General features: G+C 38.7%; 1 protein-coding gene across 1 annotated transcript in view; it reads left to right on the plus strand.

The window, feature by feature from the left end:
• Nucleotides 1-11694, plus strand: part of LOC129776611 (uncharacterized) — a 43877-nt gene extending 32183 nt beyond the window's left edge. Inside the window, exon 4 of the mRNA XM_055782348.1 lies at nucleotides 11191-11694. Within this exon, the coding sequence (XP_055638323.1) occupies nucleotides 11191-11432 (242 nt within the window). The 3' untranslated portion in view covers nucleotides 11433-11694. The remainder of the gene's footprint in view (nucleotides 1-11190) is intronic.
• The last annotated feature ends 2232 nt before the right edge of the window (nucleotides 11695-13926 follow it).

Here is a 13926-nt window from a genome sequence, read left to right on the forward strand (position 1 = left end):
ACTTTTTCATTTATTTCACGCCATCCTCAACAGATCCGAGATAAAAATTTGAAAAAAATACTGAATGTGCATCTTACTACGGTGTATCAAGAAAAAATATAAAGAAAAAATTCATCAAAAATTTTAGTACTAAAAAAAATATTGAAATTCTGAAATTTTTTTTTTTGGGATTTAGTGATTCAGTACTACTCCAATTCATATTTAAATGTGCTCCTACGGCTTTTCTAGATTGATAAATATCTTCAAACTATTTTTTCATCTATCTATATATATAAAAATGGAGTGATGTCTGTCTGTCTGTCTGATTCTTATAGACTCGGAAACTACTGAACCGATCGACATGAAAATTGGTATGTAGGGGTTTTTGGGGCCGGGGAAGGTTTTCGTGATATTTTGGGACCCCTCCCCCCTCTCTAAGGGGGGGCTGCCATACAAATGAAACACAAATTTCTGCATTACTCGGAAATTAACCAAGCAAACGAAATCAAAGTTGGCATGTGAAAGTTTTAGGGTGCAATAAATGTTTCTATGATGGTTAGACAGTCCTTCCTCCACTCAAAGGGGGGGCTGCCATACAAATGAAACACAAATTTCTGCATTACTCGAGAATTAATCAAGCAAATGAAACCAAATTTGGCATGTGGAGGTTTTAGGATGCAGTAAATGTTTCTATGGTGATAAGATACTCCTTCCCCCTCTCTAAGGGGGGGCTGCCATACAAATGAAACACAAATTTCTGCATTACTCGGAAATTAACCAAGCAAACGAAACCAAAGTTGGCATGTGAAAGTTTTAGGGTGCAATAAATGTTTCTATGATGGTTAGACAGTCCTTCCCCCACTCAAAGGGGGGGCTGCCATACAAATGAAACACAAATTTCTGCATTACTCGAGAAATAATCAAGCAAATGAAACCAAATTTGGCATGTGGAGGTTTTAGGATGCAATAAATGTTTCTATGGTGTTAAGATACTCCTTCCCCCTCTCTTAAAGGGGGCTGCCGTACAAATGAAACACAAATTTTTGCATTACCCGAGAATTAATCAAGCAAATTAAACCAAATTGAGCATATGGAAACTTTAGAGTGCAATGAATGTTTCTCTGGTGGTTAGATACCCCACCCCCCTCTCTTAGGGGTGGCTGCCATACATATAAAACACAAATTTCTGCATTACTCGAGAATTAATCAAGTAAATGGGCGGGACGAAGTTTGCCGGGTTAGCTAGTCTAATAATAAAAAAAATACATAGTACCAAAAAGTGTTTGAAATTTTGAAAAAAAAAACATAACTTTGAGACCCACATCTGCTCAAATTTTTATTTAAATGCGTTCGAATGTGTCTTTTTTCTACATGTGGCGTAATTTTTCCTGAATGTTTAAGAGCATTGCGACGCACAAAAATAATTTTCATTATTTTTTTATTTTCTTGAAATCGATATTTTTATTATATTCGTGGTTTTCAATTGTAAGATTAAAATAAAAATAAAAAACAAATCGGATTTTTTAAAGTGTTCTTCTCATTAATCCGAGTGATCTTTCCACAAGGACTTTATTTTTTTCTCACAGAGCTCTATCGTACTCCTGACTCGTATGAATTTGGTAAACCATCTAAATCCAATGTAAAGACAATCTCATATATTTTAAGATACGAGAAAAAAAGTTGTGCAGCGCAATGATCTAAATATACCGACAAAATTTAAACATATGAAAAACAAAATTTAAAAAATATTAGAGCAGTTATGGGTCTCTAAATTCAAAATAAATTAAAAATGCCCAAAGGCCAAATAATATTTTTTTTAAATTTCCGTACAATCCTCCTAAAAATTCAAGAAAAAAATACGCTACATGTGGAAAAAACAACACATACGAACACATTTAAATAAAAATTAGAGTAAAATTAGGTCTCAGAGTAATATTTTTTTTTTCAAAATTCCGAAATGCCTGAAAATATATATAATTTTTTTTTGTACCGCGAAAAACACTCTAAAAATTCTGAAAAAATCACATATACCTAAAATAGACGCAGGAAGAAATTTGAATACAAACTAGAGTAGTACTGAATGTCAAAATAAAACAAAATTAAAATTTAGTTTAAAATAAAGATAAAAATTAATTTAATTTTTTTTAGTGTTTGATTTTCTGATGAAAAAATTGTTTGAAAATATTGATCGACACACCTAAGTAAGATGTACTTTCAGTTTTTTTTCTTCATATTTTTGTCTCAAAGCTATTGAGAATGACGTGAGAAAACGAATAGGTGGCTTTTTCACCATAGATCATATGGTGTACCATATAAGGACTCAAATATATGGTACTACTGCCAAAATGTTTTATTTAGTACCCTATACAATATTTTCCATACAGCTGGTGATTTGGTTTGGGGGACTTTTTACTCCCTTACCCAGTCAGACTATTTGGAAATATAAAAAAAAAATTTTTTTTGGTACCGCGCAACAATGAAAAAAAATCTGGAAAAAATCACAAATATCTAGAAAAGCCGTAGAAACACATTTAAATATGAATTAGAGTAGTACTGAATCTCTAAATCCCAAATTTTTTTTTTCAAAATTCCAATATTTTTTTAGTACTAAAATTTTTGATGAATTTTTTTTTTGATAATTTTTCTTGATACACCGTAGTAAGATGCACATTCAGTTTTTTTTTCCAAATTTTTATCTCTAATCTTTTGAGGATGGCGTGAAATAAACGAAAAAGTACGTTTTTCACTATAGATCCTACGTCAAACCACATAGGGGTTCAAATAAACCACCAAGATTTCTTATTTAATATCCTATACAATATTTGCCATACAGCTAGTGATTTGGTTTGGGGGCACTTATTACTTACTTACCCGGCCAGGCCCTTTATCCAGATTTTTTTTTGCTTGAAACATGAGCAGTGAACATAGTAAAAAAGTTAACAATTTGACGATTTAATTGGGTATGTTCTCTTTCGATTGCACTATCCACTCGCTTCCACCCCGACACAACGAGTAATCTTTTTGCCTAGATTCGGGCGTTAGCTCATAATGTGAGTTGATGCGTAAAATGAATTATTCTTCTTTTACCGATAATAGACATTAATTCTATATTATATTGCATGTTGTCCAATCGATTTGTGCTCAATTCATGTTATTATCGTGTATCATGTATAATAACGAGTATGTTGTTTGGTTATGTAAAAATGCAATGAATGAATTTGAATGGCTGCTGATTTAGAAGATCGAAAGGGTATACCCACGTAAATCAGATTATAGCTTGCGTAGTCGCGATCATACAGGGCTATAAAGTTATTACAAACAATGTTTCGGACAACGTGGTAACGATGAAGATAATGCTATTTTTATCTTTAATATATTTTTGTAGTCATAGATTGATTTGACTCAGGCTTATATTTATGTAGGTCGTAACTATTTAGACTTGTGTTTAGACTAGATACATGATGACTCTTTGTCTTCTTCTGAATGATTGAATAAACAGAAGAAAAGGGTAGAAATGGCTTTAATGGTATTTTTGTGTACATTTTTGAACAGAATGCGGTATTGAATTTGGGCAAATCAGCTCATCATGGTGAGCGGCTCAGAGCCGTTCAGCTCATGCAAGTGAGCTGCTCATTTGGAACAGCTCTTCAGCTCAGTTGAATTTTGCGGTTGTCCACACAATTGCATAACTACCATAGGACATTTTCATGTGGGCATTTTCTTAATAGACGGAAAGCAAAAAAATAAACGAATTTAATTTGTAATTGTACACAAACTAAAACTAATATGAATTCTAATAATATAATATACAATAAATATTGAATGCTGAAATCCAACATAAAAGATGCTTAAGATATGTTTAACTTATACAACAGAAAAACCAGCAGTAGCCAAATGAAATGCCTTCAGAAATATTGGCCGAGACAACGTTGTTTTGATAAAACTACCGAGATGTTTTATTTGCATCCAAGGATATAAAAATAAATCCACTAATAGACACAACGAGAAATAATTCTCCGCGACGACAATGGTAACAAAAGGACCATTATCAATCAACAGCATTTATGCCGGGTGGTTTTCTGAATTGTTTTGATGCAGCACACGGAAATAAATTTATGTGTTTCCACAGTCGTGTTTAAAAAACAATATAACATAGTAATTTCATTTACAAGCATATAATAATGTTTATTATTTTGTTCGGCGATGTAAGAAAAATTTAATGAAGTAACGAGCGATAGAATATCTTCAATACATTAAGCTTTTTCCTATCTGGCATCTCTGCTAAAGCTAAAGAACGAAGAGGGACACACGAAAACAAACGGACGTCATATCATAAAGCGCGGGGGACGAAAAATTCTTTCGCGCCTCACAATTCACACTCTCTGCAGCTTTTGCGCTCCACAGCTATGCAGCTCTTCAACTCAACAGCTCAGCAGCTCAGCAGCTCATCAGCTCAGCAGCTCAAGAACTCAGCAGCTCACCAGCTCAACAGCTCCGTAATGAGCTGATGAGCTGCGTTGTTTTGATTGCGAGCCGATCCAAATCCGCTCACTATAATGAAGCGATTCGAAAGAACAGCTCATGAGCGGATGGCACATCTCTAGCTCAGACCCATCGACTTTTTTGTTTGTTGTTTTCATTTCAAGTGCTAGAAATGGTTAAAATCTACAATAAATGGATGAAATAAAATGATATTTTATGCAGAAATCTACATTAAAATTAGTGTTCGGAATATGAATCAAGTTTCTACTCATGATTCAAATTGCGAACACTTCATTTTTAAATGTGAATTTACTGAACTTTAATGTTATAAATAATTTAATATTCAAAACCCTGACATTCTTTGGGTTATAGACTTCATTTTAACATCATTTACAGGTATCGATACCGATATAACGCCCTTGGTCCCGAAACCATGTAAACTATGAGAAACAAATACAATCAATAATTACAAAAGCAAAATCCAACTTTTTTGCGAGCATAACGTTTTTCAAAAAAAAAAAAAAGACTAGCTAATTGACTTTGATTTGATATATCGATCATATGAATCGGACCAGCAGTTCAAAAGTTGTGATTTAAAAAAAAAAATTGCATTTTTGCTGTTCGGAATTTGAGACAAATAGACAAATATAATAAGATAAACTTCTATTTTAGATGTAACTAAAATAGAAGTTCATCTTATTATATTTATTTTTCATTTTTTTTTATTACCAATAAATTCTGTTCATATCGAACAGTTGACGAAATTTATTACTATGGCTGAAGGCGGGGAGGATCCCGCAACGACGCCAACGTATATCTCTGAAACGGAACCCCCTGAAGAACCGGAAGGTGAAGTAGAAATTGGAAGAAGAAAGGAAATAGAAAACGTAATTTCTGATGATGAGGAGGATGAAGAAAAACTGGATTTTCGTCAAAAAGTATACCCTGAGGGCTCCAAAGGCCCATTCATAGTGTACTTTAGGCGAAAATCCAAACCCCTCAATGTTATTCGCATATCTAAAGAGCTGACAAAAAACTTCTCAGATGTTACCGAGATTACTCGGATGGGGCCAGACAAATTACGAGTTGTCGTCTCCAGCCGGACCCAAGCAAATGATATAACCCGTTGCGATCTCTTTGCGATTGAGTATCGCGTGTACGTGCCCTGTCGTAACGTAGAAATCGACGGCGTAATCACCGAAAAAGGTTTGACCCGAAATGATATACTCAAGGATGGAGTCGGTCGCTTCAAGAACTCTTCGCTTAAAACTGTGAAGATTCTTGCATGCGACCAACTGAAATCCGTATCTATTATAAATAATAAGAGAGTTCTCAGTTCGACAAATTCTTTTTGAGTAACCTTTGAGGGCTCCGCCCTTACAAACTTCGTTTCGATAGATGCGCTTCGTTTACCTGTTCGATTGTTTGTACCCCGGGTAATGAGTTGCAACAACTGCAAGCAACTTGGTCACACGGCCGTCTACTGTTGCAACAAAAAGCGTTGCGCAGATTTTAGTGAGAGTCATGATGGGACTTCTTGCGCAAAAGAGCGCAAGTGTCTTCATTGCGACGGCCCTCCCCATGATCTTTCTCAATGCCCGCTGTACATACAAAGAGGGGAAAAAATCAAGCGTTCTTTAAAGGAATTTTCAAAACGGACAGAAATGCTTCAGAATTCCGTGCCAACGACGCAGGACAATCCTTACTCCCTCCTGCAGAACGACGAGCCTGTCGCTGACGCTCCCAACGCGGGAAGTTCTGGTACATCGCAGGGTGCCATCAGAAAAAGGAAAATTACTACTTTTCCATCACTCCCCAGTAAGAAGTCCGAAATTTCCCAAGTTGGATTGAAACTTCGAACCGAACGTGCTGAAAATAGACCGAAGCAAGTACCTCCTGGTTTACACGGTTCTTCTACCAACCAGGGGTCCTCAGCACGTTCCGGAACAACACCCCATACGTCTGTTCCTTTTTCGCGGTCAAAGCAACAGTCACAACCTGGCTTGTTTGCGCTTTCTGAACTGGTGGACAACATTTTGAATGCTTTGAATATTAATGACTCTCTTAAAAGCATAGTATTATGTTTGCTTCCGGTAGTGAGAATATTCTTGAAAGAAAAATGTGCCTTTTTAGCAGCGTTCATTTCCCTCGATGCCTGATTCAGTGCAAGAGGTCAAGGAATTGACCACTGTAATACAGTGGAATTGCAGAAGCATCATCCCTAAACTAGATCAGTTTAAATTTTTAGTTCATAACTCTAACTGTGATGTATTTTCCCTCTGTGAAACATGGCTTTCTTCAGCCGACGAGCTGAATTTCCACGATTTCAACATTATTGGCCTCGATCGAAATGACTCGTTTGGTGGCGTACTATTGGGGATTAAAAAATGTCACTCCTTCTATAGAGTCACTCTCCCATCGATGACAGGCATTGAAGTTGTTGCTTGCCAGACACAAATCAATGGCAAAGACCTCTGCATTGCTTCGATATATATCCCTCCCAGAACTACGGTAGACCGCCATCAGTTCTTTGATACTATCGAGGCAATGCCGGAGCCGCGGTTAATCTTAGGTGATTTCAACTCCCATGGAACAGCATGGGGATCACTCTACGATGACAACCGTGCCACTTTGATTTATGATCTGTGCGACAACTTCAAATTGACAATTTTGAATACTGGGGAAGCAACCAGAATAACCAATCCTCCTGCACGGGCAAGCATGCTAGACATATCTCTATGCTCTTCTTCGTTATCCCTGGATTGCAAGTGGAAGGTAATCCAAGATCCCCACGGTAGTGATCACCTACCATTAATTTTATCGATCGCTAATGAATCAAGCTCTCGTGAGTCAGTCAATATTTCGTATGACCTCACGAAGAATATTGACTGGAGAACATTTGCGGAAATAATATCTGAAGCAATTGTTTCAATGCATGAACTTCCTCCAGTACGAAGAGTATAACTTTATATCGAGTTTGATTTACGAAAGCGCACTTCAAGCTCAAAAGAAACGTGTACCGGCTACCACTTTCCGACGTCGTCCTCCATCACTTTGGTGGGACAAGGAATGTTCAAAGGTCTACCTTGAAAAATCATCCGCTTTCAAAAAATTCAGGAAAACTGGATTAGTGGAATGGTTTCTAAAGTACCAAGCTCTAGAAGCCAAACTAAAAGGTTTGATTAAAGCAAAAAAGCGTGGATATTGGCGGAAGTTCGTCAATGGTTTGTCAAGGGAGACCGCTATGAGCACTCTTTGGAATACGGCTAGGAAAATGCGTGGCTGGAACCATACAAACGAAAGTGAGGAATACTCTGACCGTTTGATTTTTAACTTTGCAAGGAAGGTTTGCCCCGACACCGTTCCTGCACAAAACGTCATACGCGACATTCCACTTCAAAGCGATTATGAGAATTTTTCGATGGTGGAATTCTCAATTGCCCTTCTCTCATGTAACAATTCAGCTCCGGGGTCGGACAAGATTAAATTCAACTTGTTGAAGAATCTTCCCGACTTGGCAAAACAGCGTTTGCTGAACTTGTTCAACAAGTTTCTGGAGCTGAATATTGTCCCGCATGACTGGAGACAAGTGAGAGTGATAGCCATACGGAAACCCAACAAGCCGGCTAGCGATCACAACTCGTATAGGCCGATTGCAATGTTATCCTGTATTCGTAAATTGTTAGAGAAAATGATTCTACTTCGTTTGGACAAGTGGGTCGAAACGAACAATTTGCTGTCAAATACGCAGTTTGGCTTCCGCCGAGGTAAAGGGACGAACGATTGTCTCGCGCTGCTATCTTCTGAAATCCAAATCGCATTTGCTCGCAAAGAACAAATGGCTTCCGTTTTTCTCGATATCAAAGGGGCATTTGATTCAGTTTCCATGGAAATTCTCTCAGAGAAGCTTCATAATCGTGGACTTTCACCAATTCTCAACAATTTCCTGTACAATTTACTGTCAGAAAAGCACATGATTTTCTCTCATGGCAGCTCGAAATCTTCTCGTTACAGTTTTATGGGCCTACCACAAGGCTCCTGCCTAAGCCCCCTCTTGTACAGTTTTTACGTCAATGATATGGATGATTGTCTAACTAGAGACTGCACGCTGAGACAACTTGCAGACGATGGAGTTATTTCCATCACGGGTACTAATCCCGTCGTTCTGCAAAAGTCGTTGCAAGATACCCTGAACAATCTGTTCACGTGGGCCCTCAAGCTGGGTATCGAATTCTCTACGGAGAAAACTGAAATGGTCGTTTTTTCTAGGAAGCACGAACCCGCCTAATTCCAGCTTCACCTATCCGGCAAAACGATCCAACACTCTATGTTTTTCAAATACCTGGGTGTATATTTGATTCTAAGTGTACCTGGGGGAGACATATTGCGTATTTGAAACAGAAATGCCAGCAAAGAATCAATTTTCTCCAAACAATTACCGGAACATGGTGGGGTGCCCATCCAGGAGACCTCATTCAGTTGTACAAAACAACGATATTATCAGTGTTAGAATATGTCAGTTTTTGCTTCCGATCAGCTGCCAGGATTCATATTCTCAAGCTGGAGAGAATACAATATCGTTGCTTGCGTATAGCCATGGGGTGTTTGCATTCGACACATACGATGAGTCTCGAAGTTTTGGCAGGAGTACCCCCGCTTACTCTTCGGTTCACAGAATTATCCTACAGATTTCTCATCCGTTGCAAGATCATGAATCCATTGGTGATTGATAACTTCGAAAATCTACTCCAACTGACTCCTCAGTCAAGTTTTATGTCTTTATACCATGAGTACCTTACCCACGACGTGCACCCTTCACCAGGCATCTCCAACCAAGTTTGCTTCCCTTACTTCTGCAATTCCTCTGTCATTTTTGATCTGTCCATGCGACAAAAAATCCATGGAATCCCAGATCACCTACGCTCCGATTCTATTCCGCCGATATTTTCGGCAGAATATGGGAAATTTGGATCTGATAAAATGTTCTTTACTGACGGTTCATGCATAAACGGGTCCACTGGCTTCGGCATCTTCAATGAAAATTCCAGTGCCTCTTTCAAACTCAAAGATCCTTGTTCCGTGTATGTCGCTGAACTGGGTGCGATATATTACGCATTAGGGATCATTGAAACATTGCCCATCGACCACTATTTTATTTTTTCAGACAGTCTCAGCTCAATAGAGGCAATCCGCTCAATGAAAGTTGATAAATGCTCATCTTATTTCCTAACAAGAATAAGACAACTATTGAGTGTTTTGGTCGAAAAATTATTCAAGATTACCTTAGCATGGGTTCCCTCTCATTGCTTGATTCCGGGGAATGAGAAAGCGGACTCGCTAGCTAAGGTGGGCGCTTTAGAAGGCACACTTTTTGAAAGGCAAATTGCTTATAATGAATTTTTCCACATTCCTCGTCAGTATATGCTCGTAAGTTGGCAGCGCATGTGGAGTGATGATGAGTTCGGTCGTTGGTTACACACGATTATCCCTAAGGTCTCGACGAGTGCATGGTTCAAGGGATTGAATGTAGGTCGTGATTTCATTCGCGTGATAACTCGGCTTATGTCCAATCACTACAACCTAAACGCGCATCTTTATCGCATTGGGCTCGCAGCAAACAATCTTTGTGATTGTGGCGATGGCTACCACGACATCGAGCATGTTGTCTGGTCGTGTATCCGGTTCCATGCTGCTCGCTCTCAGCTCTCTAGAGCACTGAGAGCACAAGGTAGACAATCGGATATCCCCGTCCGGGATATCTTAGGTAACCGGGATCCTGATCTTCTGCTTCATCTATACCTGTTCCTCAGAAACGCCGATGTCAACGTTTGATGATGTTTCCTTCGTTGTGTCCCCGTTTCATATCCCTCCTATCCGATCGATAAACTTTTACTTAGTCGCGGCAATACATACACACACTCTTTACAGATGCACGGGCCGAAGGTTGTGCAGTCTACTGATCATTCAACAAGAGCCAAAGGTTGTACCGCTCATGACAACTCTACACGAGCTGATGATTGCGCCGGCTAGTGACCATTCTATCCTGGATTCCTCGAGTCGAGAATGACGCACCACGCTAGATATGGGGTACAGACTAGGGGGGCGTTGCTGATTAATGGTCAGCTGCATCCTAATAGGAAGTATCCCGTGTCGGGCACACGTACAGAGCATCGAAGACTGCAACATACCAATTATGAGATCTTTGTAATACTAACCTCGAGCCAACCGCGAGTAATCGGTTACATATTACTAACAAAGTTGTAAGACAAAAATTGTCAAAATATTGGTCTCCCGGCCCCCTTCAGGCTAACGCCACATGTGCCTTAATAAAATATATATTTTGGGAAAAAAAAAATAGTGATTAATCATATTTTCAATTTTTCATCATGAATATGTATTTGTAAATCAATTTTATTTCAGTCAAATGAAAAAGAAGGCTCTATTGTATCCAAAAGTCAAATTAATTTCACGAAAGAGTACCATTTTGAGTATTGAGACACTGTTTAATGATCATCAAAGCTTAAGTGTTCGGAATATGAGACAAAACGGTAGTCGTTTGTTTTCTGAAGGTTTCTAGGAAATATTGATAAACTGCTGAATGTGACGCTATCTTAAAAAACAAATCCACTTCTTCTTCCCTATGTGCAAATTTTATCAAATGAATTTCCAATTTTGTAAAAGACAAATTTGAAAAAAAAAACTTATAAAACTTTTTCTCTCACTTCAAAGGGGCCTTCTGCGTCGTCATGACCGCGTTCAACATCGTCATCTGGCTGGTGGTCCGAATGTTCTACAAGAACCTCGTGCACATGACCAAGCTGCGGGAGGTTGCCGTTGTGGCCATTCCGTGTCCCTCGCCCGGAGCCGGGAAGCAGATCCCGTACCACTACTGCAAGGAGAACATGCATCTCAGCGATGGCGGATTGAAGCACATTTTGTTCGATTCGAACGAGGCGAATTACTTAGTTTAGATTGACTCTTGGTGAAGGAGAAGGGAGAAAAAAGAACAGAAATACAGTGTGATTAGCGCAAAATTTGTGAAAATGCATCAGTCTGACAAAACGGTTGGATAGTTATCATAAAAGCGTACATCTAATGGTATTTAAAGTCGATACTAGTTTCATTGGTAGTATTTGACACACAATGTAGATTCAGTAATATGACAACAAAATTATCAGTAAAGAAAACATATTGTATTCAATGCCTTAAATAAATTCTCTTTAAATCTTAAAAGTTGTGTCATTTATGAAATCTTGCAGATGACACTGTACCTGCCCAATGGTTGTTGTTTACCTGATTTGAACTTCTAAACGCACATGAATCGTCTCTCCGATTCATGTTTAAGTCAGTTTTCAAATCACATTCACGTTCTCTGTTTTTATTTACAATTTCTCCGAATTTCTCTCTCTCGCTCTACTCTCTCAAATCCACACATACGCGCATTCGCATCTCTTCCGTCAATGTCCCATTCATAGCGGCGGAGGAGTTCCAAGTTCATTCTCCCGCCCCGTATGTATCAGTCGTTCACATTCATCGGTGCCATTCGCAAGTGGATTGCCGAAGCGCGAACTCTTAGCCGGCGTTTCAGAGGAAGTCAGGTTCCGACGAAATCATCACGTTTTGTCCGTTTGCGTCACATTACCGCTCGGTCGGTATCGGTTCCTCGCCAGAGGATTCAAACCAAAACAAGTTATCACGTCGTCAAACGAAGTCTGAAGTGCGCGTGAAAGACGGTGTCCAAGTGTCAAAGTACTTGGCGGAAAATTATTTCGCTTCTCGTGCTTGTTTGTGTTCTCTGCCAAAAATAAGTGGGCAAAGTTTTGGTTTTCCCTTTTTCTGCGCGTTTGTTTCATCTCTGTGGCTGAGATCTCTACGAGTCACACTGCGTTTGGGTGGTATTTTTAACAAGCCGCTGCCGCTGCGCGCAAACCTCCGTTTCGGTGCGGTCTTTAAGTGAGTGAGGGAGTGCTCGGGAACTGTGGGAGAGTTTTGTGAAATAAGAAAGAGGAGAAGACACGGTCTCTCTCTCTGTTTCCCTGTGGAGCAGCAAGGAGGAATCGGAGATTGAGGTTGCTATGTTGCCTAAGGTGGTGTGCGTATGCATCTTTCTTTGACGGCGCGATTGGGTTGGGTTGTATGTGTGCCTATGTAAATCGAGGGAAGAGCGAATAATGTGCTGAGATCAGTGATTTCTGTCTCATCTCGATTGCGGTGCGCGGAAGGAATGTATATTTTTCTTTCGAATCGAAAACCAATCACCGAAAAATAAGTGAATAAGCCACTCGGCGATTTTTGGGTCGTCGAACAAGTGAATCAGTGATGCGCGAGTGATACGTGTTCATTGAAAATAATTGAAAAGTGAAGTTAAGAAGATGGTTCTCTGCAGAAGGTGTGCATACAAATAAGAAAGCAGCCGAAAGAAAACCTGTCGTGAGTCCCACGCATACATCTGTGTGTCCTTTGAGCATTTGTTTCGTCAACTCTGTCAGAATCAAACAAAAAAAAATCTCACCAAAGTAAGCGCGGAAAAGAAGGAACAGTGCAAGCGAAGCGAACCCGGTGAGTGAGTGACCGAAGATGGGAAGGCCCTAAACAACAACAATAACTGGAATTGAAGAACCAGTGAAGAGAAGACGCGGAGAAGCGGAAACAGAGAAGCGTAGCTTTGGAAAACATTCTTTTTTCCTTCATTCATTCCTTCGATTCCATGCTTGAGGAACGAGAGATTGGTTCACGGCGGAATAATAATAGCTCCAGTGCAGCATAACGACGAAACGGCGGCGACGCTCTGAGCATCTGAGATGTAAGTTTACAGAAAACCAGAAGAGGTAAACTTTGTATAATAGGTATCGGTTATCGGGAGGGCTTGGTATTTCGCTGGTCCACTGGTTCGTGTTGTACCTTGGTCCGATTCAGAATCTTGGCCGAATCTGTTTCGAGTTATTTTTATTTATAGGCCTGTGTAAATTTTTGTTCATGGTTTTGGATACCATTTTTGCCGATTTAGTAGGACATGTTCTGATTCTGATATGTTTTTGGGGCATCCTGAATTTATTTTTCCCTCGTCCTGATTTTTCATTATTCTTTTTTTGTGTTTCATTTTCAAGTAAAACATTTTTTATTAGTGACCAGTTTTGGCATCCTCCACTTCGTTTTAGACATTTACTTCAGACAATTCAGACAGTTTAGACAGAATTATCTGATGTAAAAATCACATCGCTCAGAAGATTTGGGCTGCAGCACTCTTGCGATTCATCTATATATATATATATATATATATATATATATATATATATATATATATATATATATATATATATATATATATATATATATATATATATATATATATATATATATATATATATATATATATATATATATATATATATATATATATAGAAGTGTATTTCTGTCTGTCTGTTTGTCTGATTCTTATGGACTCGGAAACTATTGATCGACATG

The sequence above is a fragment of the Toxorhynchites rutilus genome, chromosome 3 (assembly GCF_029784135.1).
Source record: "Toxorhynchites rutilus septentrionalis strain SRP chromosome 3, ASM2978413v1, whole genome shotgun sequence".
Classification (NCBI taxonomy): Eukaryota; Metazoa; Arthropoda; class Insecta; order Diptera; family Culicidae; genus Toxorhynchites; species Toxorhynchites rutilus.